The sequence below is a fragment of the Fistularia commersonii genome, chromosome 27 (assembly GCF_037954325.1).
Source record: "Fistularia commersonii isolate RoL2024-O1a breed Wild chromosome 27, RoL_Fcom_v1.0, whole genome shotgun sequence".
Classification (NCBI taxonomy): Eukaryota; Metazoa; Chordata; class Actinopteri; order Syngnathiformes; family Fistulariidae; genus Fistularia; species Fistularia commersonii.
In genome coordinates, this window is record NC_141310.1 from 2,765,110 (window position 1) to 2,786,746 (window position 21,637).

At 43.4% G+C, this 21,637-nt stretch overlaps 1 protein-coding gene across 2 annotated transcripts in view; it reads left to right on the forward strand.

Moving 5' to 3' along the window:
• Positions 1 to 609: 609 nt before the first annotated feature.
• The window catches only part of nfat5b (nuclear factor of activated T cells 5b), a 34,044-nt gene continuing 13,016 nt past the window's right edge, over positions 610 to 21,637 (forward strand). Inside the window, exons 1-3 of one of the 2 annotated variants that reach the window (XM_086175289.1) lie at positions 610 to 854; positions 15,826 to 15,951; positions 20,439 to 21,069. In XM_086175289.1, coding sequence (XP_086031415.1) covers positions 782 to 854; positions 15,826 to 15,951; positions 20,439 to 21,069 — 830 coding nt within the window. In that variant the 5' untranslated portion in view covers positions 610 to 781. Of the gene's footprint in view, positions 855 to 15,825; positions 15,952 to 19,145; positions 19,362 to 20,438; positions 21,070 to 21,637 lie in introns of those variants that run through there. The other variant, XM_086175290.1, reaches the window with a different exon arrangement.

The window sequence follows — 21,637 nt, forward strand, 5'->3', positions numbered from 1 at the left end:
TAAACTTTTTTTTTACTGTTTATACAATTTTCAACTATCATTTATTATTGTTATGTTTTTCTTGTAACTCTGGCACAACAATTTCCTTGGGGATAAATAAAGTTGCTCTTATTCTTATTCTTAAATCCTATCTCAAAATATTAGAATAAAATGAAGATGTATTTTTTGTTTTTTTAATTGCATTACAGAAGATAAATAACTTTATCACAATATTCTAATTTTCTGAAACAGTCATATATGTTTCTCATCACGTTATTTGGACACAGATGTTTTTAGATGAGGAATGTCTTTTCTGTGGTTCATATTATGCTGGATAGAATCGGTATAAAACGTCTGATCGTGAAAAGAGGGGGACACTACTCAAAAGAGCGGTTAGATACAAATACAGAAAATGAAAATAGGCAGAGGAAAGTGTCCAGAAGAAGTCCTGTGGCGAACGATCGTGACGTGGAAGTGCTGGTGACGTCATCTGAGGGGGCGTGGCCTCAGCTGTCAGCGGCACCTCGGGCTCAGCCGCTGCCAAAAACAAATATGCGTCGTGGGCGGACCCACGGAGGGGAGTCGCCAGCGGAGTGACAGCGAGGACAGTTCGCCCGCAGTAACGGAGGAGCGAAGTTGAGGAGTTTCTCTCTCTCTCTCTCTCTCTCTTTTTTTTAAACTGGTTTTGACCCGTCAGCTCAACTTTAGAGGTTTCCTGAAAGTCAGAGAGAAAGTTCGACCCCACGGCGACGTCACGCTGCGCGGACTTCAGGGGTGTCCTGTTTCCCCAGGAGGGATTGCGATGCCCTCTGACTTTATCTCCCTTTTCAGCGGGGACCTCGACCTGAATTCTCCCAGATCCTTGTATTCTAAAGGTAACGACTTTTATCATCTTAAAAAAAAAAATCACCTTCATACGCCTTCTCGTTTAATCCTGTCTGGTTATTAGTTCACCTACCTTTAGCTGGCGCTTGTGGTGCGTTCACTGTCGCATGCTGGATTATGATAATCTGCAGGTAAATCTCGAATGTAGTAGTGTCAAAAGGCAAGGTGAAGCGCCCCTCCCTCCTCCTCCTCCTTCTTCCATCTTCCTCCCCTTCCACCTTGGCTAACGGCAGCCCTCAGCAGCTGCATTCACACCGGTCGGACCAGTTTGCGTTGATCCCCGTCCAGGCGGCAGAAAAGCAGCGCTGTGTTTTCTGTGTGTGCCTGAAGAGGCCGTCAGTGGCCCCGCTCCCTCCCCCTCTGCGCCCGAGAGTGGTCCCTTTAAACTCCCCCGGGGGCCCGAAAGACCCTAAAGGTTTACGCAGGGAAAATTCAAAAACAAGATGCTTAGACACCCTATCAACTGTATCTACACGCGTCAATGTTCAGAAGTTGCAAACAATGTGTCAGTGAAGAAACCTATAAATGTAACTTACCTTGGGGGTCAGCAGATCAACACTGATTGACAATGTGTTCAATATCACAGCATGGCAATCTGTGCTTCGAATCATTCTATCAATAAAAAAAAAGAAAGGTTTATTTTGGTGGTGAGGCAACCCGACAAGCGTGTGTGTGCGATTGTTCGTTGAGGTGTACACACTAATCAAACTTAAATCTCAGAGCACACCGTGCACAGGTTTTTGATATTTTGATTTTCTATATGGAAAGGCCACTGTTACAAGAGCTGCAGTCATTACACACCTCCTTGGAGATGTAGAAATACATCAGAATCGGACCAAAAAAGAAACACGGAATGTCATCTAAGTAAAGGCGGCTTATTTACGTGAACATAAAACCCAAATAACTTCACTTCGGGAAACTAGCCGTCCTGCAACCATGCAAACCAAACGGGAATTTTGCTCACAGATATTAAAGTAAGCCTTGCCGCTGGATGCTAACGGGACATTTCTGCTGGCAAGACCAGAGTGGAGGGGGAATTGGTCGATGGAGCCTATGGCTTTGCCAGTGACAGCACCTGAGCGGTCTCACAAAAAAATGCAGTGAATTCCAGGTTGCCGGCGCGTGAACTGCGAGACATGACAGTGCGTGAAGTACAGTAAGCTGTGACATCATGGTCTGGAGATCCATCTTTTTAATTTCTCAGAAGTGACCAGTAATATCCTGGGGCTGTACGTGGAGAACAGTTTAATGACATTACAGAGCTTGGAGAAACATTTCTTTCCAAATGTGCATTTAATTGTGTTACCGCATGGCCCTGATGCAGAGCTGTGAGTTGTCAGAAGCACATGTGCAGTCGAGGGATAAACCAGGAAGAACACTTACGATGGATGTTGGGTCACACAGGAATGAAATGCCGGCATTTGTTGTTTATTACACGCGGCGAGTTAGTGTGCAACACAATATACTTTATCACCACGTTAAAATCAAAGGCAGCGATGGCATGGGTTTCCCTTGGGTTCTTTCAAGCTTTGTTAACAATTGTAAAGCTGTCGATAACAAAATATTTCTTCATATTGACACCCAACCCTAGCTGGTCAATCATTAACCCCCTGGTTACTCTTTGTGTTAACCTTGGCTTAAATAGCTCTATTAATATTGACTCTGTTATGTTGAGTAAACCTAGCGGCATGTGCTAAAGAATACTTGATTGCCTTGAAAGTTTGTTGATATAACGATGAAAGATTAAACTTTGTTTGGAAACATCTGATGCCGTGCCGCAACAAATTAGGTCTTAAGGTCCTGTTTTCTCTGCCACTAACATGTCAGTCGAAGACTCTGACCTAGAATATACCTTTTGTGCGGAGAGCGTAATATTTTTTTCTGTTTGTTGCGGATTAGATTCTGCGGATTAGACATAACCGGGCCCATTGCAGCAGAGTTTACGGAACACAATGAAATAGAGGCATCCGTCCTTTTCTTTTCTGTCAGGCCATTACTTATGTTCACAACATTTGTCTGACATGAACCCCAACCTGTTCAACTAACCGCGCGTTGGTTTGCTTGCTGTTTGCACCATTTTGACGGACTCTGTCACCTCCCAGGTGTCATATGTGTTGAAATGCCTTTTCATGCAGCTGAAAGGACATATTATCTCCCTCGCTATACTGACAGCGTCTGCCTCAATAAACACCCTGGACCAACACTGGGAAACATATCATGCACGCTCGTCCGGCCAACGCAGCATGACCAAGCAATATGAGCCCCTAAGAAATGGGTCAAAACAGTATAAAGCTCTAAGAGTGAACCAAAGTGAACCTGGATGCTGGGAAAGTACTTCAGCAACAATCTCCCTGATCATCTAATTCACAATTTGGCAGGACTGCCTCCAGGATCACTTTCTGAAGCCCACACTGCCCATGTAGTGCAAAGGAAAATAGCCCAGCTCCTTTTTCTGGGGATGGAAAAAGATTGATTTTGGAAGAGACTCCTTTTAAAGCCCTCTTACATTTGGAAAAAAAAAGACTTCTATAAGAAAATTCTGAGAACACTAAAGAGCTTTGCCTGCTTTGACCCAGGACCTGGCTCCAGTTTTGGCCCCGCGGGCTGCCTGCTCATGAGGTAGTGCTTTGTCAAAGCAGGAAAATACTGAGATGGAGTGTAGTATGTATAGGCTAATACCTTTTCCCATTATTGACTTGAATATATTTTCAATTGGCATGTTTTCAAACCGACCGACATAGTAATGAGACAGACTGTTCTACGAAATACTTGTATATCAGTTGTACTGATATATGAAAAGCATACATTTTAAGGTGATAAAGTAGGATTTATGTGTTTTACACGAATGTGAGAATGAAAGATGCATTGACTGTAAAAACAACGCTCAAAGAAATGGTGCAACTTCACAGCTTTACCTCCTTTTTAGTCTAATTGATTAAACATTAACGGTAAATACACCTCGGCAAAAAGACCAATCTGGCTCAGGTCAAAATATCACCTTCGGTATTTACTGCACAGTCGGGACCTGGTTTCAACTGTCCACTTCAGAGTGTGATGGTTTCAACTGTTCAAATCCATGAGGTGTTCTTTTGCCACTTTTCCCAAAGTTGTGCAGCAGATTCAACAAACATTACTAGCATGTTGTGTTGTACCAGGGTTGTTTTTTTTTTTTTTTTGCACCTTTTAAAATTTAACGTGAAAAGGATCATCAGCTTCCCATTTGCTTCATAAACCGTTAGAATACACCCGTACACCCGGAATTTTTGGACAGTCAAAGGTCTATATTGGAATGGTCTGTTTTTTTTAAACGCAACACGGCACGCCTCTGTAGCGTGTCGCCACCTTCACTCGTCCTACTAGATACTTCCTTTTTCAAGAAATGGAGCAGACCTTTGTCTCCAGCGTGGCCCATTTCAGGTTAGCATGTTAATTGTGTCCATGTAACGGAAGTGGGTCTTTGTTTACCCTGAAGCAGCCATATAATCACATTATCTGCTGTTGAATGGAGTCCATTCCCGGGGTATAGGCCGCTGTGGAGCAGAGTCTTACTGGGAGAAACTACAGTGGCAGCGCTCATTCTTTAAGTTTCCCCAAATGTCAAGTTGCATTTCTGTCTGTGCTTCAGTCAAGGTATTTGAGTGACACTGTTTGGTAAAGGATTTTCTTTCTCAGATAGGATGGGATTCCTGCAATTGTCTCAATTGGATAAACTGGAAAGGGAAATATGCATGTTATGCAAACTTAGACAGTGAAATGTGCGCATGGTTCCTCAGTGCTGCGATCCTTCCGATCACAGTGCGGGGGATTTTACTCTCGTTCATGAAAAGTTCAAGAACTGCAGGGTTTCTCTCCAGTGTGTGATGCATCTGAAACCAAGTTTTTTAATATGGAATGGAGTGAATCTTGGCTTTCGCACATGTACAACCTGCCAAGGTACGATTACCCAAAAATAGAATGATGATGATAATGATGCCTGACCTAATCTAAATGAAAAGGAAAATGTGTTTTGCTCTTGATCGTGCAATTCCCTTGCTATAGCACTGTTAGATAAGAGGCTTCTCTTACCTTGTGCTGTTCCAAAATGTTAATAGTACACGTAAATACCCGACACCACAATATAAGTGTCTTGTAATAAACCCTCATTTTATGAGACTGTTTTTGTAAAAACCCTTCCAGGGCTGTTGCTTCATCTCTTCATAGTCTGAGCCCTTTGCCGTTATATTGGTCAAGAGCAAAATACTGAAATAACTTTCCAAAATCAATCGATTTTGCTCTGTTTCTTTCCTCTCTCTCTCTTGCCTTCCCATTCCTTATACTTAAGAAGTTCAGTCGAAATTTTAAGGTCATTTTCTCTACTCTAGTTTCAAACTGCTGCTGATGGATTGGGGCTCACCGTTTATATTTGGCTGTGCATTTAATGCAGTGCTTCAGTTATGAAGGATTTTATTGGCCAGCATTATGAGGATAAAAGAGAATCCAGAAGTCAGGTAAAGGGTGAATAGGGAGAGGTATATAAAAAGTGGCCAGATACAGCAGTGCAGAGTTCACAGGACTCATCACTCAGTTACCTGGGCCAAGTGAAAATCCTTTTTAGACTCCTCAAGTATCGAACATGAATTCAACACAATGCTTTGTCCTGAGGCTGATCACAGAAGTAAGCAAGCATCAGCTCTTGTCCAATGAAGCAAGTAAAAATAATTAGTCATATTGAATCTTTGTCTCATGTTTCATTTGCTCGGTTCGATTAAATGCCAGCAGACTGTGGAATTGTGTGAATTGCTTTACTGCCATATTTCAGAACCAAGAGGGGAGTTTTTTTTAGTGCAGACCCAAATAATGTGATTTTTGCTGACTCAAGTCCCTCTACAGAGTTCTCCTGTCTTCTGGGTAGATGGAGGTATGGTAGCTATGCAATCTCTTGGGCCCTGACGCTTTACTGTGCATGACGGTGGGACAATGTCGTTCACCTTAACACACCAAGCTGTAACATGTCATCACCACAAAGTGTGGTCCAAAAGTCACCAGGAGAAAAGGTTGATTGACCAAGTTACTCCATATCAAGCGAACCAACAAACAAATAAACCAAACGTCAGTTGTTGTCAACAATCGAAAAGGATCACGCGCCTCAAGCGACTGCAGTCTGAAGAGTTCTGTTTAGGACAAGCACCTGTGGCAATGGAAGGCAAGACCCTAAACACCATGGATGCAGCTCGCTTGACTCACGACCACGTCGGTGCCTCGCTGGAGAACATAACGACTGATGTTCAAAGAGGGCTGATTGCACACAGAAGGCCCACCCGCATGCAAACAATTTACTCCACGCACAAGGGCACCTTTCACTGCAGATGTAAACACATATGTTGCACACCAAATGTGCACAAGATGGTCATTGCAGAGCAGGGATATAGGCCACAGCTTTTTGTACGGGCACATCCCCCATCCTCGCCAGGATGTCCGTCAAGAATGATAAAATAAATCAACAAGTGCCACGTTGACAACACAGCGCTACCGCTCAAGTACTCCCAGAGAGTCTCCTCAATCCAAATAAAGTAACTTGTCACCCTTTTTCAGATTTTATATGACTAAAACCTGAGAAGACCAATCTCCATTGCAAGAATTCAAATACCACAATAATGGTATGCCTGCTGTGCGCTATAAACCCTGGCCTACACTATCACGTTAGTTGGAGCCTGACACCCGAGTTTGCAAAAGTCCAATTTTTTATTTAAAAATCTTGTGAGCATGGTGAGCACACACACCTCCTCAGGTGTAGGCAGCTATTGCATGGATCTGATAGCCTGGCATTCCACCTGTAATTTGGCTGCAGGAGATTATCTCCTGTGTACATTTTTTATTATTATTTTTTTGTTTCCGGCAGCGGATGTTTGTTTTTTCGCTTCTGTTACGTGATAAACTCATCAGCATAATCACTGTGAGCACACAGGAGAAAATGATGCTTCGGCTCAGTCGCCGATAACATAGACTTTGTACTCGGGAGCCGCTTGTTTAAAGACCATTTAATGTGAGATTCGGTCTACTCACGTGGGTTTATGGCCTACATGCATCTAAACAAGCACACTGTCAGCCATGATGAAGTCTGTATCACTGTCATCACTGTAGATAATATAGTCCTTTGAGTTTGGGATTGATGTAAAGGTAAGCATTGACGCACAGCAATATCCAGCGGGAACCGAACTCTGGACAGTGCAATCACAGTAGTTCCCCCCCAAATATATGGATTTGTTCTACCGTGACTGCAAATTCCATCTTGGTGCATCTTATTTAACTCAGTGATGGCATTATCACTCCACTGGGAGCCAATTGAGAGTGACGAACCCCCGCCAAAATTCACTTTTGCCCTGTCCTTTCAATTGTAATCGTGCCAAACTGACCTACATGGGAGTGGAGGAGTGACAATGTCACAATCAGGATCATATGATAGCTGCCCTTAGGTTTTTCTTTTTTTCTTCACCGTGGCCTGGATATTTTGAATTGCAATGGAGCCTCAAAAGCATGTTTTAGATTTATGATTCCCCGTAGGGGGATGAAGCTTTGCTCGACCTGTGAAACCCACACACTGAGGTATTTGAAGATGTTAGAAATGTTAGAGAAACACCTGCGGCATGAAGGGTTCTTGTATCTCAATATCCTTTGTTTTCATTTCCTATATCTCCCACTTCCTTGACAGACATGTCTTGAATGAAACATTGAACTGTCCACCCATCCTTACTGTCTCCACTGAAATCCCCATAGTCTTGCTATAAGGGCCCCGTGGCGTCAGAAAAGCAGAGAAGATGAACTTTAAGATGTTTCTTTTTAGGGTTAACCAGCTGCTTCAGAGGCTGATAGCTTATATAAAAGACGAAAGCCTATTATTTCAAGTCGCATTCAGTTATACATACAGCATAACATTAGCATCATTTGACTACAGCATTAAGCCCGTCATGGATGAGCCATGTGCAGCGTCTTGCTTAGGGCAGGCTATGAGGAGCTCGGTAATCGAACCGGGAACATTTGGTTCCAAGACGATTGCTCAAACCACCTGAGCCGTGCATGATATTTTGGGAAAATGCACCATGAAAAAATTGCAATTATAATAGTATAACAAAGGAAAAAACAAATACTTCAACTATCCTATGATACACATTATTAATACTTTCCTGTTTGTCATCTGTCAAATTTAGAAGACAGGCGTGCAGGATTTCGGTGCATCCACTGATGAGACTGTGCATCATAACAATCCAAATATCCCTCCATTTACATTTGATAAATTCATGGGAAGGGAAGGCTAAAACAGTATTTTTTGTTCAATAGAATCAATCAAAGGTGTTTGAATACTGTCAAGTGGAAAGCTGTGTTGTCATCATTCAAACTTAAATTCAGCCACTGTCCCTATCTTTCACAATGCTTCTCAATAAGATCGGGTGCTGGAAGTCTCCTCAGCCCCCTGACTCCATTATACCATATCTTTTTAACCCTGAATGAAGCTGTCTTTACCCAGGTTAATAAAATCGGAACCTCCAGCAAAGTAAAATCACTGACCTAAACAGATGTCAAAGCAACACTGATGTGAATCTCTCTTCCATGTGGTCTTGTTCCCTGAGACTTTTTCCTTCAAGAATAAACAGAAACAACATTAAACCTGAAGAATACACAATTTTCTTTTCTAAATATTATCCAGCCAAATTCTTAATCAGATTTTTTAGGAAACTATCATGTTAGTCCTCGATTTCCAACACCAAACATTTTGCATCACAAAATGTTGCATCACCGTATTGTTGTAATTTATTGCTACGCTCCCGCATCTCCTTCATGTTGGCAAAGAGGACTTTTTTCTTTGAATTTTATGAGTCAGTATAATGTCACAAGCAGAAATTACCGTTCCTTTTTCCCACCATCTCAGCGTGTCTCGACCTGCCTGAGCGCTAGTGTTCGTTCTACTCTCCCGCTCGAGTTTGCCTCATCTCAGTGAGAATATGAACATATAAACGTGCAAGATCCTGTGACTGGCAGCAGGAATTCTTGTGTTGTCAAAAACCCATTTCAAATATCTTGACAGATTTAGACAGATTGTTGGTCCACGTGGTACCGTGTTCTGTTTGGTCATCTTGGAAAGCACATCTCACCAGCAGCTGACGCAGTCGAGCTGAAAGGGTTAATCGGGTGGCAGTTCCTGAAAATTCGTCAGCAACCCGGCAGGCGCCTCTGAGTGTGCAGTGGAACGCCTGCGCATAAATTATGGTCTTCGTAGGACATATATTGGCACGCGTGAAAATTTTTCCAATGTAGGAGACAGCTGGCTTGTCACACAGGACCTGGTGGCAGGAAGGTTAAGCCTTTCCTGTGGGTCCCTAGCATGTCAATACAGTTTCTACCACATTGTGCAGAATATACTGCATTTCAAAGACAATGGTGGATCTCTGTTTCTATTCAATTTTTTTATATCTGGAATATGTGTGTATGTGTATATAGTCATGGGAAAGCAATATTTACACTGTAAAAGTCTAGTTGGAAACCCCTAGCATTCCCTTTTGCCCTGCTGGGCAGAGAGAGAGACTCTGGAGAAGTGGCCCAGATTTGCTTCCTGGTTAGGGCAGTTCTGTCGTGATGTGTCCTCCCCTGATTTGTCCCACTTCTGTACATAAGTCTTTTCTGCTTGGAAAGCTGTGACATCAACAAGTTGTGTTTGTGCACACAAACATCTTAAAAAGTGTTTGTGTGGGTATGTTATGCATAGATGGAATCCCTTGGACCAAAAGAATCCAACAATGTGATTTGGGATTTTTCTTGGCAACAAGCTCTGCCATGACTGCTTCACTGAAAATGGAGTGAGACCGGTTACTGACTGCCTCACCTGCATAACCTAGAGACTGCATTTCAATTCCTTTTTAACTACGATTCTAGCTTTTGTGAAACGACGATGCAGGATGAATCCTTTTTGATGCTAAATATGCACCGACTATGAGATGATTCATTTTAGGCCCCCTTGTCATTTCTTCTTTTTTTTTTAAACACTGACAAAATGTGACTGGACTTGAAATATTGAGTATGTAAAAAGGGAAGGAAGGAAGGAAGGATGAGGACAGGAACACAAGCAAGCAGAGTAAAGGATGAATTTATTAAATAAAGCTCAACAAACTAAATGAGACAACAATGGAAACCAACAGTAAAGGAATACTGATAAGTTTTCGCTCTGGACAAAGACTGAAGACAGATTTGAGGAAAAAACCTTTTAACACCAGACAGGTGCACTTATATTGGCAGCTGGAACAGGTAGATCTGCGAAGGAATGATCAGCTGGCACAGGCAAAAAGACACAGGGGAAGGAAGAGTTTTCACACATTCAGCCAGAGAAAGTCAGGCTGTAATGTGAAAAACGCAAACTATCAAAGTAAAACCAGAAGTCACAAGAAGTCAAAGGACAAACAAAGTGTCCAATGTAATGTCTAAAAAGGATGGTGATCTCGAATTTGATTTGCCGTCACGAGTCGAATGATGAATTGTTTGCTCAGCTTTTCATCTTTTCTCTACCAAGACCATCCCTAAACTTTGTTTAATGCAGACTGGCTACTTTTTTAAACCTCAGTAACGCAGTGGAACTACACAAATAAGTTTGAATAGGAGTATGGGGGGGGATACTACGCAAACAATAACTGTATTTTGGCTTGGATTTTTTTTTTTTCTGCGCTCAGATTAAATGTGTCTCAACGATGTCTCACCCTCAGTATTTGCGTGTGGTGTTGTCACAAGCTTTTCCTGTTGCCTCAGCACAGTTTTTCTGTGAGCCACACAAAAATGCCTGGATTGCTGTAACGGTTCTCTTCTGGTTAAAGTTAATGAATTTTAAAAAAGAAACGTGCGTAAGTGATGTGTTTGTGTGTGTGTGTGTGTGTGTGTGTGTGACTGCTGCATGCATGCATTTTATCACCTAGCACACCTAGCCTCATGCTACTCTGCAATCTCTATGTATGTGTGTGTGTGTGTGTGTGTGTGTGTGTATGTGTGTATGTGTGTGTGTCGATATGATCAAGTATACTAGTGTGTCAAGTGTACATGCACAAGCTTGTTTGTGTGCTGTCCTCTGATGTCATTGATGTTATTTTAACTGTTGCAAAGATGAGAAAATATGTCATAGAAAACTGTCCCCTACCCCTTGTAACGCTAAAACAAAAACTGACACCTGCTAGCGCTACCACTGTTGTGCTGCATGTACATATGCTTGTGAGTACATATCAAACACAAACCACCATGTTTTCACGCCTGACGCATTAACATGGAGGCATGTAATGCAAAATATAAGATAGTAGCAAGTGTGTTCTGAAAGGCATACTGGTGCACATTTATCACATCAGGGGCGAGTTCGACGGTGTTGTGTGAGGGAGCGGGGGGTGGCAGTAAGGCATAGACCCTGAGCAAGGTATGACTGCTCGTCACTGAAGGCCTAACTGACTTGCCTTTTGTTTTTATCTAATAGTGAGACAGGTGGTTCCGTGTAAACATTACTCTTCGTCAGAGCCGTTGGTTGTGATAACAAACAAAATATAATTTGCTAGTTTGTCATGTCCAAGGAAAATCTCCACAATAGAAATTCTTTCCTGATTTTTTTTTTGTTTATTTTAAAGACTTTATTATGTATTGCTTATTAAAACAAGTTTTTTTTTTTTAAATAATTTATCGCAGGCCTCTGTTGAAAAAGTGTAATACTTGTAATATTTGAAGTAATATGCACACAAAGTAGTCAGAACATCATAGATGCATAAATTCAATCCATCCCGTCTGAATTACAAAGAATATAGAACCCCCTTATGTGTAGTCTTCTCCTTGCTTATGTCAATAGTTTGGCAAGACACTTTTTCATGTCTGACTGATAAATGCAAGACTGAAATTCCACAACCTGGGGAGAAGACAGAGGGCAGGCCGAGGAGGAACCCACATCTTGCACATCTAAATACTGGATTTGCAGCAGTCGTTGCTCATCGATTTCAGACCTTGAAATCAAACCTTGATGTGCATGAAACGGTGTCTAGGCTGATGTTGAGGACATGTACGTGTACCGGCTAGTAACCATCGTCAGGCCAAGCTAAAAATAAGAACTTGATTTACGAAACAGCTGCACTCATAATAACGTTGTGCATTTTCCTCTCAGACCTTCCACAATGAGAACCTTTTAGTTGCTGAATAAGCGCAGGGCCCAGAGCCAAGGGGCTGCATCTGAGCATTTAAAATCTGATGAAGAGGTCATGGGACAACAGCCGAGGTCAGAGACGGATGGAGAGGAGATCGCTGGTTGAGACCAAGATCTGCAAGCTCTGACGATTGTAATCCACGGATGTCTATTGCACTGCGTTTATTTATTGATTTTCATTCAACGCAATAAGAAGAACTGTTCTTCGGTCTTCATTTTGTATATATAGCAGCCAGTGGCTTCTCTTTGTCTGTATGTTAAGAGTTATGTGTGTGTTTGTGTGTGTGTGTGCTGTGTAGAGGTAGATAAAGATCTTCACAATTTTTTTTTCATGTCCAGGAGTGTATTCACTAAACAAAGTCATATTTCTACAGGGCGAGCAGGTGTACGAATATGCAAATGTTCTATGAAGCAGGTGAAGCCCAGTGCCGGTGATAGCTGTTGATGCAGCTGTCTTTGTTGCCTAGAAACTTTGTGAAGCTGCAGACGACTTATCCCCCTGCGCCTCCGATGCGAAGGCAGCCCGTGATATGTCACAATCTCTCAGGCAGAACAGGAATCTCGCTGTTCAACAATCCAAATCTCAAACCCAGGTGGTGGACTAGCAATACTTTCTCACATTCGGTTACCATTCGGGTGTCTTTGCAAAAAATAATGACGGAGAACCTTTGTGCACCCAGCAGCATTCTTCAGTGTCTGACAAACGTAAGTGTGAATCCAAATCATTGAGTAATCCATTAGTCAGTGTTAGTGATAGTCAAGTCATCATATTTGATCCTGTATTATACACAGTTTGAATTTCACATCAGTTAATGTGAATTAGTTGCCTCTCTAATGTGTCATATTTGGGGTACCAGTGTTACCCTTTAGTAGAGCGCTGACAATGAGCCGCGTGATCTCAGGTACCTGAGATGTTTCTCGTCGGTTTGCTGTAACACAGCTGTTTATGTAACATCCTGCGATGACGGTGGCCCGGTTCCTTATTCACGTAGGATAATTCTGAGCTTAAAATGTTCTCATTTTCCCAGCATTATCTCACCAGAGGTGCAAACGACTTGTCCACTAATCCGTGTTGCTATGGTGTCCCTGGCAGCCTTCCTGTAGGCTTGGCTGTAAACATTTCAGGGTTGTTGTACATGGTTTGCTGCAGGTGCCGGCCCTGCCAGTTTGTTTCTCTTCTCTGCTTTGAATAATCAATAATCTAACTTCCAAAATTCCTGTTTCACCAAGTGGAGTTATTTCACCTTGCATATTGCTCTGGCATAAAGAAAAAAAAAAATCAGGATACAATTGCTTTGTTCCACTTGCGACTTGTCCCACTTGTTCTAGGGTTCCACTTGAGAATATGGCTAACCTGTTGAGCAAATTGAAGTACAGAGAGGGGTCTGCAAGCATAGTAAACAAGACCGGGAGAGAGCGGTAGGTGGAGTGGAGGGAGGATGGGGGTGGCGGTGTGGGCGTGGGTGGGTGGCTGGGGGAGGGGGGGGTTAAATCAGTCACTCAGCCAAAAAGCAGTGCCACGCCCCAGGTGCTGGGGCTAGTAAGAGCAAGCAGGAGGAATGTGAGGGAAATGAATGGGAGTGTAAGTCCTGCCATTCACATGGTGAGCGCTTTCTTTTTTTTTTCCCCTCACCAATTTGGCCTGCACTGCATAACCATCACAAACTAATGAAAAGGTGAGTATTTGTCTGCTGGCTCCGAAAAATATCGAAACACGTGGCCAGATTTGTGACGCGAAACTTGGATTTAACTTTTCTGTTTTGTTTAGCTCGCCGCTAACACAGAATGTGGAACAAAGCTACATAAGTTAAAGCTAGAAAAATAATCGATGGTGATGACAATGATGATGATCATCATCGTCGTCATCACTTAACTCGGATCAAGTCTAGCCATTTGTATCGATCAAGCTCAGCAATATCAGGCACATGAGCGTCACTGTTAATATTATTGGTCAATCTGTAATCTGTCATCATCATGAGCACAGACGAGTAGAAAGAAGAGAATTGTGGCCCGCACTATTGTCTGGAGTCTGAGTACCTTGTTTTCCAGCTCAGAATGTTGCCTATATATAACTTCTGTGTGAAAGGGTTGCTGTTGTCAATAAAGAATTGCACCCTGTTCAACAGGAAACAAATATTGTGAAAAATAGGAATTTTCACTTTTTTTTTATAAAAGCGTCAGGGGACTGTGGAAAGACTTTGAACAAGCCAGCCAGTGATTCAAGACCACTGCATGGAAGGAAGAGTACATATTTTCTGTCTGTGCGGTTGGCAATCTGTTTACTGGAAGCGCTGCCCACTTGCGGCACGTGTTTCTGCATGTGAGACCCAAGAAGACTGTGGAGTTTTAAGAGTAGACGCAGGGGCAGAGAATGTGTTTTTGTGCAGGTGGTGGCAATGATTGGGGGTGGGAGGGCGGCTGTTTGTGTGCATGAGTGCATGTGCATGCATGTGTGTGTGTGATTTTTGTTTGGAGAACTTAGCAAACAGCCAGGAAAGCCACACTCCGACCCAGTGTGTATGCACGGTTTTGAGTGTGAGGGACATGAGTTTGCCGAGTCCAGATTTAAGCTCCCTTTCTGGGAACCAGCATTCCCTGCTCTTTTGCGCCGAGCTGCAAGAGACTGGAGGGGCTTTGGGAATGAAGAGGCATGGGCCGGTTTCAGTATGTCCCAGGTTTGTCTATTGTACACAGCCAGTGGTAACAATGGGAGGGTTAAGTATCTGATATACTCACAGAACCCTGGGGCTCAGCTGCAAGTAATTAAAGCTGGCAGTTGGCAGAGAAGAGAGTCAGGCAACTGTAATGGCCGTTCTAAGTTCGTACCATAATATTTGGATGATGAATCAGGCAGCTAGTAAATGTGTTGTCATGCTGTTGACCCAAGGCTTTCTCCCCTCCCCGTGTCCTGTCGGCCCTGAGGGAGTCACAGAGAGAAGAGAGGGAGGCTTTGTGCGGCCGCGCTGCCTGTTTGTAATGAGATCTAATGTTTATCTAGCATGCAACGATGCCGCGCAGCTTTTGCTTTTTACCGCGGTAGCCTCGGCATTTATGGGTTTTTCTGTGCCCGTGTCCACCCCTCGGTGTTCAGAAACTCCGCTTATTGCTTTGGCCCTCTTGATCAAGGAAAGACAAATTGATGTTTTCTATTAATTCACTGGGAGACACGCTTTTAGAGATGTAACTCGGGGGGTTGTGATGTATTGTATTGTTTTTCCATCTTGTGGAAGACATACTAAATCAAGTAGAGATATCCAAAATGTCTGCATTGAGCCAGTGGTGTGTGGCATCGCCAGGTGACCGCTCCGATTGTTTCTCCAGTGGCCGTGGGGTATTAACTCATCGTGGTCCTTTCTCTACTATTTCCTGGTGACTAACTATTGTTTTAACTTCCATTACTGGTATTTCATTGTCAACCCTGATCCCCAAACGTCCCCGTTCCTGGTCCCAGTTTCGTTATACCTTCCTCGGGTGTCCATGTGTCACGCATTGAGAAGGAGGGAGGTGAGGCTGAAATTGAAATGCATTGTTCGCAATGACATTGGTGTGCATCCTGAATATTTCCTTTCCAGTCACCATGTCTGCTGTTAATAATATCAGACAGTTATCCTCCCACAGCGGTGTTTTGGTGTCATTTGGGTGTTGTCCCTGCCGTTGTTCAGTTATTGAGGTGATGCATTTTAATTGCAGCTCTCATTCACCAAAACATACTGGGGTTCTCCTAATATCTACGCATTATTCCTTTTTCTCTTCCCCCGTCTTTTTTTTCTCAACAGAGTCAGTGTATGACCTTCTGCCTAGAGAACTACATTTGCCTTCCTCCACCCAGCCGACCCCAAAAATCATGAGTCAAAAAAGTGGCGGAGAGGCCGGTCCTCCCCCTTCAGCTGCGTTAGCATCAGGTAGGAGCACGCTTCTCTTCTGCCTGTTTGTCCTCTTCGAGCAGGAGCAGTTATGTCGAACCCAGCGAGTGAAAGCCGCGTTGATGTCAGCGGCCGCAGGCAAAACCAAAAGCAGCATACAGCAGAATGACAGGGCACACTACTACTCTCCCTGTCTCTTATGACTACATTTGTCCAAAAAGAAAGCGGTCGTTTCAATGCCATGAAAACCAGTTTACACCTGAGTGATCATGTGATAAGTCGACAAGTCTAGATACAATCATGAACACACTTGGGATACTCTAAGGGAACAGAGCGGTCACCTCCAAATGTGATCATATTTGGAGGTGGTCCGGACTGCATGACCTCTTGGGAGTGTAAACACAAATCTTATCTTGTCTCCGTTGAACATGTCCGATCATAACCTCTGTATAAAAAAAACATGTCTATATATAAAAAAGGGCAAGCTCGCTCTGAGTCCAGTGGTCGTGCCAATGTGAAGATAATAGTGTTGCGAGTTAGCTCAGCACAATAGCTGCTTTCGGACTGAAAGTGTCGCTTCGCACAATAGCCGCTTTCGGACTGAAAGTGTCAAGGAACTGTCCGGCTTCAAGTTTGTTACAGGAAACCTTTTAGCTTTCCATTCTCACCGGCAGCAAGGGACCACGGTAGGGGCCGATGTGACCGATGTGCACCTTGAGTGTGCACCACACTCAAAAATAAACTGCTGTGAAGAAGATGAAGGCGACACCCACAACATGGAGTGTGAAGTTGCCACCGCATTCATGTTCTGCATGCATGGTGGGAAGAATAACCACGGACTATCCAATGAGTCTAAGAGTCTTAATATTGATAGTCCGAAAAACCAGGCCGTTGGAAATGCGTGCCTGACGCGGCAGGCTATGTCACACAAACAATTTTTTTTTTCAAATGGCGCTCCGCGGTCTGCAACAATGGCAGTGGCCGTGTACCTACGTGAAATGAGTTCCTATGGAACCGTAAAAAGACGCTGCCTCAGAGTAGGAGCTCAAATTATTCCAGGAACTGAGGTGCATGGTCCCTGGTTCCTCTGCTGCCAGAGTGCATGAAGAACGGCCTCGTTCTTGAAAAGACTAGAGGAACTGCATAAAGTTCCTCAAAGTGCGAAAGCGGCTATGGAAGGGTAGCCTCGGAATGGGTGGCCCGCTTCGCTTAAGAGTAATCAGACACGCCCGCCAAACACTCCACATGGCTTTCATATGCATGTTTTCACTCGTGAATCCACCAGGTTTTAAAATACTAATACCACATGACGCACACGCGTAGGTCTAACTACAATTCTGTCAAAACTTCCAGGCCATCAATTGAATATGGGCATTCATTTGTTTTTGCTTTCAGCACAGCACGCTGCAGCCCTCCTTTGAGTTTAACAATCTCAATTATTGCAACCATTGTGACATTTGCTCTTGTCTCCTTGCTAATCTCTGTCTGACTGTGCCCGTGTGAAGCTGCGCAGCCGTCAGATTCTGTCGGAGTCAAGATGCAAAATTGAAATCCGCCACTTTCATTCATTGTATAGACTCACAATGAAGATTACACTGTACACGTTAGCCCGCTGATATTTTTTGTGCATATCAAACATTTTTGGTGACAGAACACAGAACACCGAGAAGTACACCCGGTCTCTTATTTGAACTAGTTTCACTCAAACACAATCTGTAGCAAAACATGAACACAATTTGGCCGCTACGTTTAATCCCCGCCCAGTTAGACCGATAGGTGAGTGAACAACGTCTGGCCTATTATTTCCTTTAGGAATGTATACAAAATGAATATGTGCGTGTTAATTTTTATACAGGAAGTGAGATCTATTCTCGTGGGGTCACTCGAGACACATCGTAAAGAGACAAGGTTTCTATTCCCACCCGAGCAGGAAGTGAGCAGGAATGATCCATAAGGACCCAAATTCCAGCCATAATACCTTGGGTTTTTGTTGGTTCTAAATGTAAGAGGTCTAGCAATGATTATTCCGCACATTCTTCGATGTTCCAGTCTAATGAGCCTGTTCTCTGTCTCGTCGTCAAGGCGTGGGACTGCACCGTAGATCAGTGTCTTTGCTGCTAAACATCAAACTCTCAGCACCCTCTAATCTAATAGACAGTGTGTGTCCAGTCCCTACCGACACCTGCAGCTCCCCTTGTTTTGAACGTCGGTCGACAACCGCTAACCGTTAACAACGTTGGCTCCCTTCCACTTGGCACCGGCCCGCCGCTCCAAGGCTTTCACATTTCCTTTTTTTTATCAACTTCTGAGAGGGATTTCTTTCTCCCCAAATCACCACAAACACAATGGTCTGCATAAGACCGCTGTGAAAGCCCCCTCCCTCAACCTTGGTATGTGTGTTTCTGTCGACACAATTCGACATCATGGCAGCACAAACTGGCTGTTTGTCTTTCTTTTCTGTAAATGTACAACAACAATAGTTACTAGTTTCGTGTACAAACATTCAAACCTCTTATGAGGTGGTTAGTCACTCTTTCTTAGACTATGATTCTGCAAGAAGGACTAATAACGATATAATATCGCCTCAGTTTCAGGCAGCAGAATCAGACTTCTTACTTAATTCCTCAGCGACCCCAGTAAAATGCTTTTCAAGCTTCCACGCACGAAAGTGTTACCTTTTGCTTGTTCGGCTCTGACGTGTCAAAGTCACCGGTCATAAAAGCGATGCATGTCGTCTCATGTTAACAATGCATATGGCTTTTTACATACATGAAATTGTTGGTCTGTCATCTTTCATGTCGAGACTGGAGTTAGTTATTCAGTTTGGGCATCCCATAATGCTCTCCCCATGGATGCGCAACTGGCCATGTAGACTCTGTGTATGGAGGTATACGTTGAAGTTTCCACGAGACCGTCCCCCTGTTTCACGCAACATAAGCAGAACGCTAACAATGTGTGTTTCTCGTTGCAGTTGTTTTCACAGTGATGACAGTTTGTGTTCGCTGGCTCGTGATACCGTGTGTTTCTTCTCTCCCCTCACACGTTTTCTCTGCCTCTCCCCCTTTTCAACTGTGTGTTTTACAAACTAATGAGTCGGAAAGTGATTCAGAATGTCGACGGCAGCCTAACCCCTTTGCAACCTTCCATTTAACCACACTCTTCCCCACTTTTCATCTAGCACAGTGTCACTACCTGAATGCCTTTTTTTTTTTAATTACAATGTATGTCAGCATGCTGGAGCAATATTTTTTCCCCGCCAAAATATCCTGTGTTTTTTTTTTTTTTTAAAAAGAAGAAAAGAAAAAAAAAAAGAAAAGAAAAAAAATCTGAATAAATTTTTACTGTTCAGCTCTTATTGCTCATCCGCTGTCTCATTTTTATTCCAGGAAGTTGCCTCTGAAGCAGGGAGTGTCTGCATATAAAATGGTCTGCAGTTCTCTGCTTCATAGGTCAGAAGCTTGTTTATTTTGTCTATGTGGCTACGTTCAGTCCCAACAACATTTTCTGAACCTAAATAGCAAAAAAAAAGGAAACTAATTAAATTGAAAAAATAAATAAAATGGCAGCTCCAATAATTGGCATGCATCACCTTTTACATATCAGCACAAGACCTTCCTTTTCCATTTGACCTTTTTTTTCCCCAGACAGTTAATGAAAACAAATTATTATTTATTTTCTTAAAATATGTTTTACTTATTTTAGAGCATTCACTGGTCATCCCTAATTTTTTGGTGCCCTTTTTTCAGTATCTCCCAAACTATTCTTTAATACTTAACACAGTAAAAAGATCATCGGTATGTTCAGCACCACAGATTCAGAATAGAGGGCCACGTGCTATTTGATATGTCGATTATGTCTGTCTCCCTTTTTGATTTGAACCAGAAACATGTCCCCCCCACCCCCAACCCCACCCACCCTCTGCTCCTGTAGCTGCAGTGAATATGATTTTTTTTTCTTATAAAACGAATAGAACACTCACCTTAGTAAGTATATAACATGTTACACATCCATCTTCTTGTTGCTAAAATTTGATTTGGATAAAAGTATTCTGATGATAATCTTATCGAAACAAAAATATCCCCTGATCATGATCTGTCTAAACCCCTTTTTGAAATCAATGTCCACAGTAGTATGAGTAAACAGCAGTCGTTGCTTTGGAGTCCTAAAATTTTGCAGAGCATCCAAAGTAACCTCCTCACATCATGCTGACCAAACATGATCCGCGAGTCTGGATGTGCTGCTTCCTCCAGAATTATCTGTAGATGCGTCGTAGTGCACATCTAACATTCGGCCTTTATAAGCGTGTTAGTTAAATCGCCTCAACCGTGATTGACGGTTAACCTTACGTGATGAGACGGACAAGCGTGCGGTCATATCTCGATGCACACACCAGGTTCAATAATTTAAACTGACAAAGATATCAAAAATGTAAACGAGTTAAAAAAAAAAAATCAGCCGCTTAAAGGGACTGTTAGCCAATCCGAGTTGAGATGCCCTTATTAACTGTCTAATTATCTGCACTGTAGATGCCATATCCTCTTCTATGACCATGGAAGGCCCCCGCAGTGCTTTTTCCACCTCTTCCAGCTCCAACAAGCATTCCAGTTGTTCAGCGAGTGACCAGAACCCAGTTTACTGCGGGAATGTTGACCCGGAGGACAACCGGTGTTGCAGAGTTGTGCCAGAGGTTGTCGGCGCCGAAGGCGGGGGCGGCAACAGCGGTGGCGTGGGGAACTGTAGGGGCACGGGCGACCTCGGGGGAGGAAGGGGCATCGCAAGCCAGGAGGTCCAGCCGCATCACCAATTGACCCCGTCAAAGCGCCGCACCGTGCTGAATATCTCTCCGCCCCCGCAAGACCTGTTCGACGATAGTCGGATGTCGTGCCAGGAAGAGACGGGGCTGGATTCGGAGCAAAGTAACAGTATCTGGATGGACGACTCCCTCTCCAACTTCAGCATCATGAGCACGGTGTCTTACAATGACAACACGGAGGTTCCCCGCAAGTCCCGCAAACGCACCCCTCGGCAAAGGCCCGGGCCCAAGTCGGTGCCGGCAGAGGGAGCCAGCATGGATGTGTTCGACGCCGACAGCGCCAAGGGCCCACACTTCGTCTTGTCACAGCTCGGCCCCGACAACAAGACTGCACAAAAAGCCAGGTCTGCAATGTGTTGACCATTTGGAAATAAGATTTTTTATATGCTTTGGGATTATGGTGTTCGAAGCGGGATTTTAGTTTAGAAAGAAAATATTTTTAAAGCAGGGTGTTGCCGCTTCGCTCTGCGATTCTTTGATTCTGAGTGTATCTTAAAGCCTTTTCTTGGAAGGGGTTGTCAAACTTGTATTGTTTAGGTTGAAATGTGTTGACTTTACCTTTAATTAATGAGGCTACGAATGTCTGCTTTGAATTTATTTTAACGGACCGTTTTCTTTTCATTACCACCCCCCAGAACAATAGCATGCAACAATCCCCGTTGATTGTAAGAGCAGGTTTTAGGAAATTACATACTGGGCAGCAGATGGAGATCTTCAGCAGATTACTCTGCCTCTAATTTTCCCACCATCCTGACTGAAGAAGAGCGGTTAGATCAGAGGGTAAGGGTGGGGGGGGCGGAGGATACCGAAGTACAAACAATGGTCAGCCAGAGTGAATCACAGAGCCTCTCTCAAAGACCTAGGATAAGCAGTGCAGATTAAATAAACAGATAACTCTGAACGCTTTAAGAG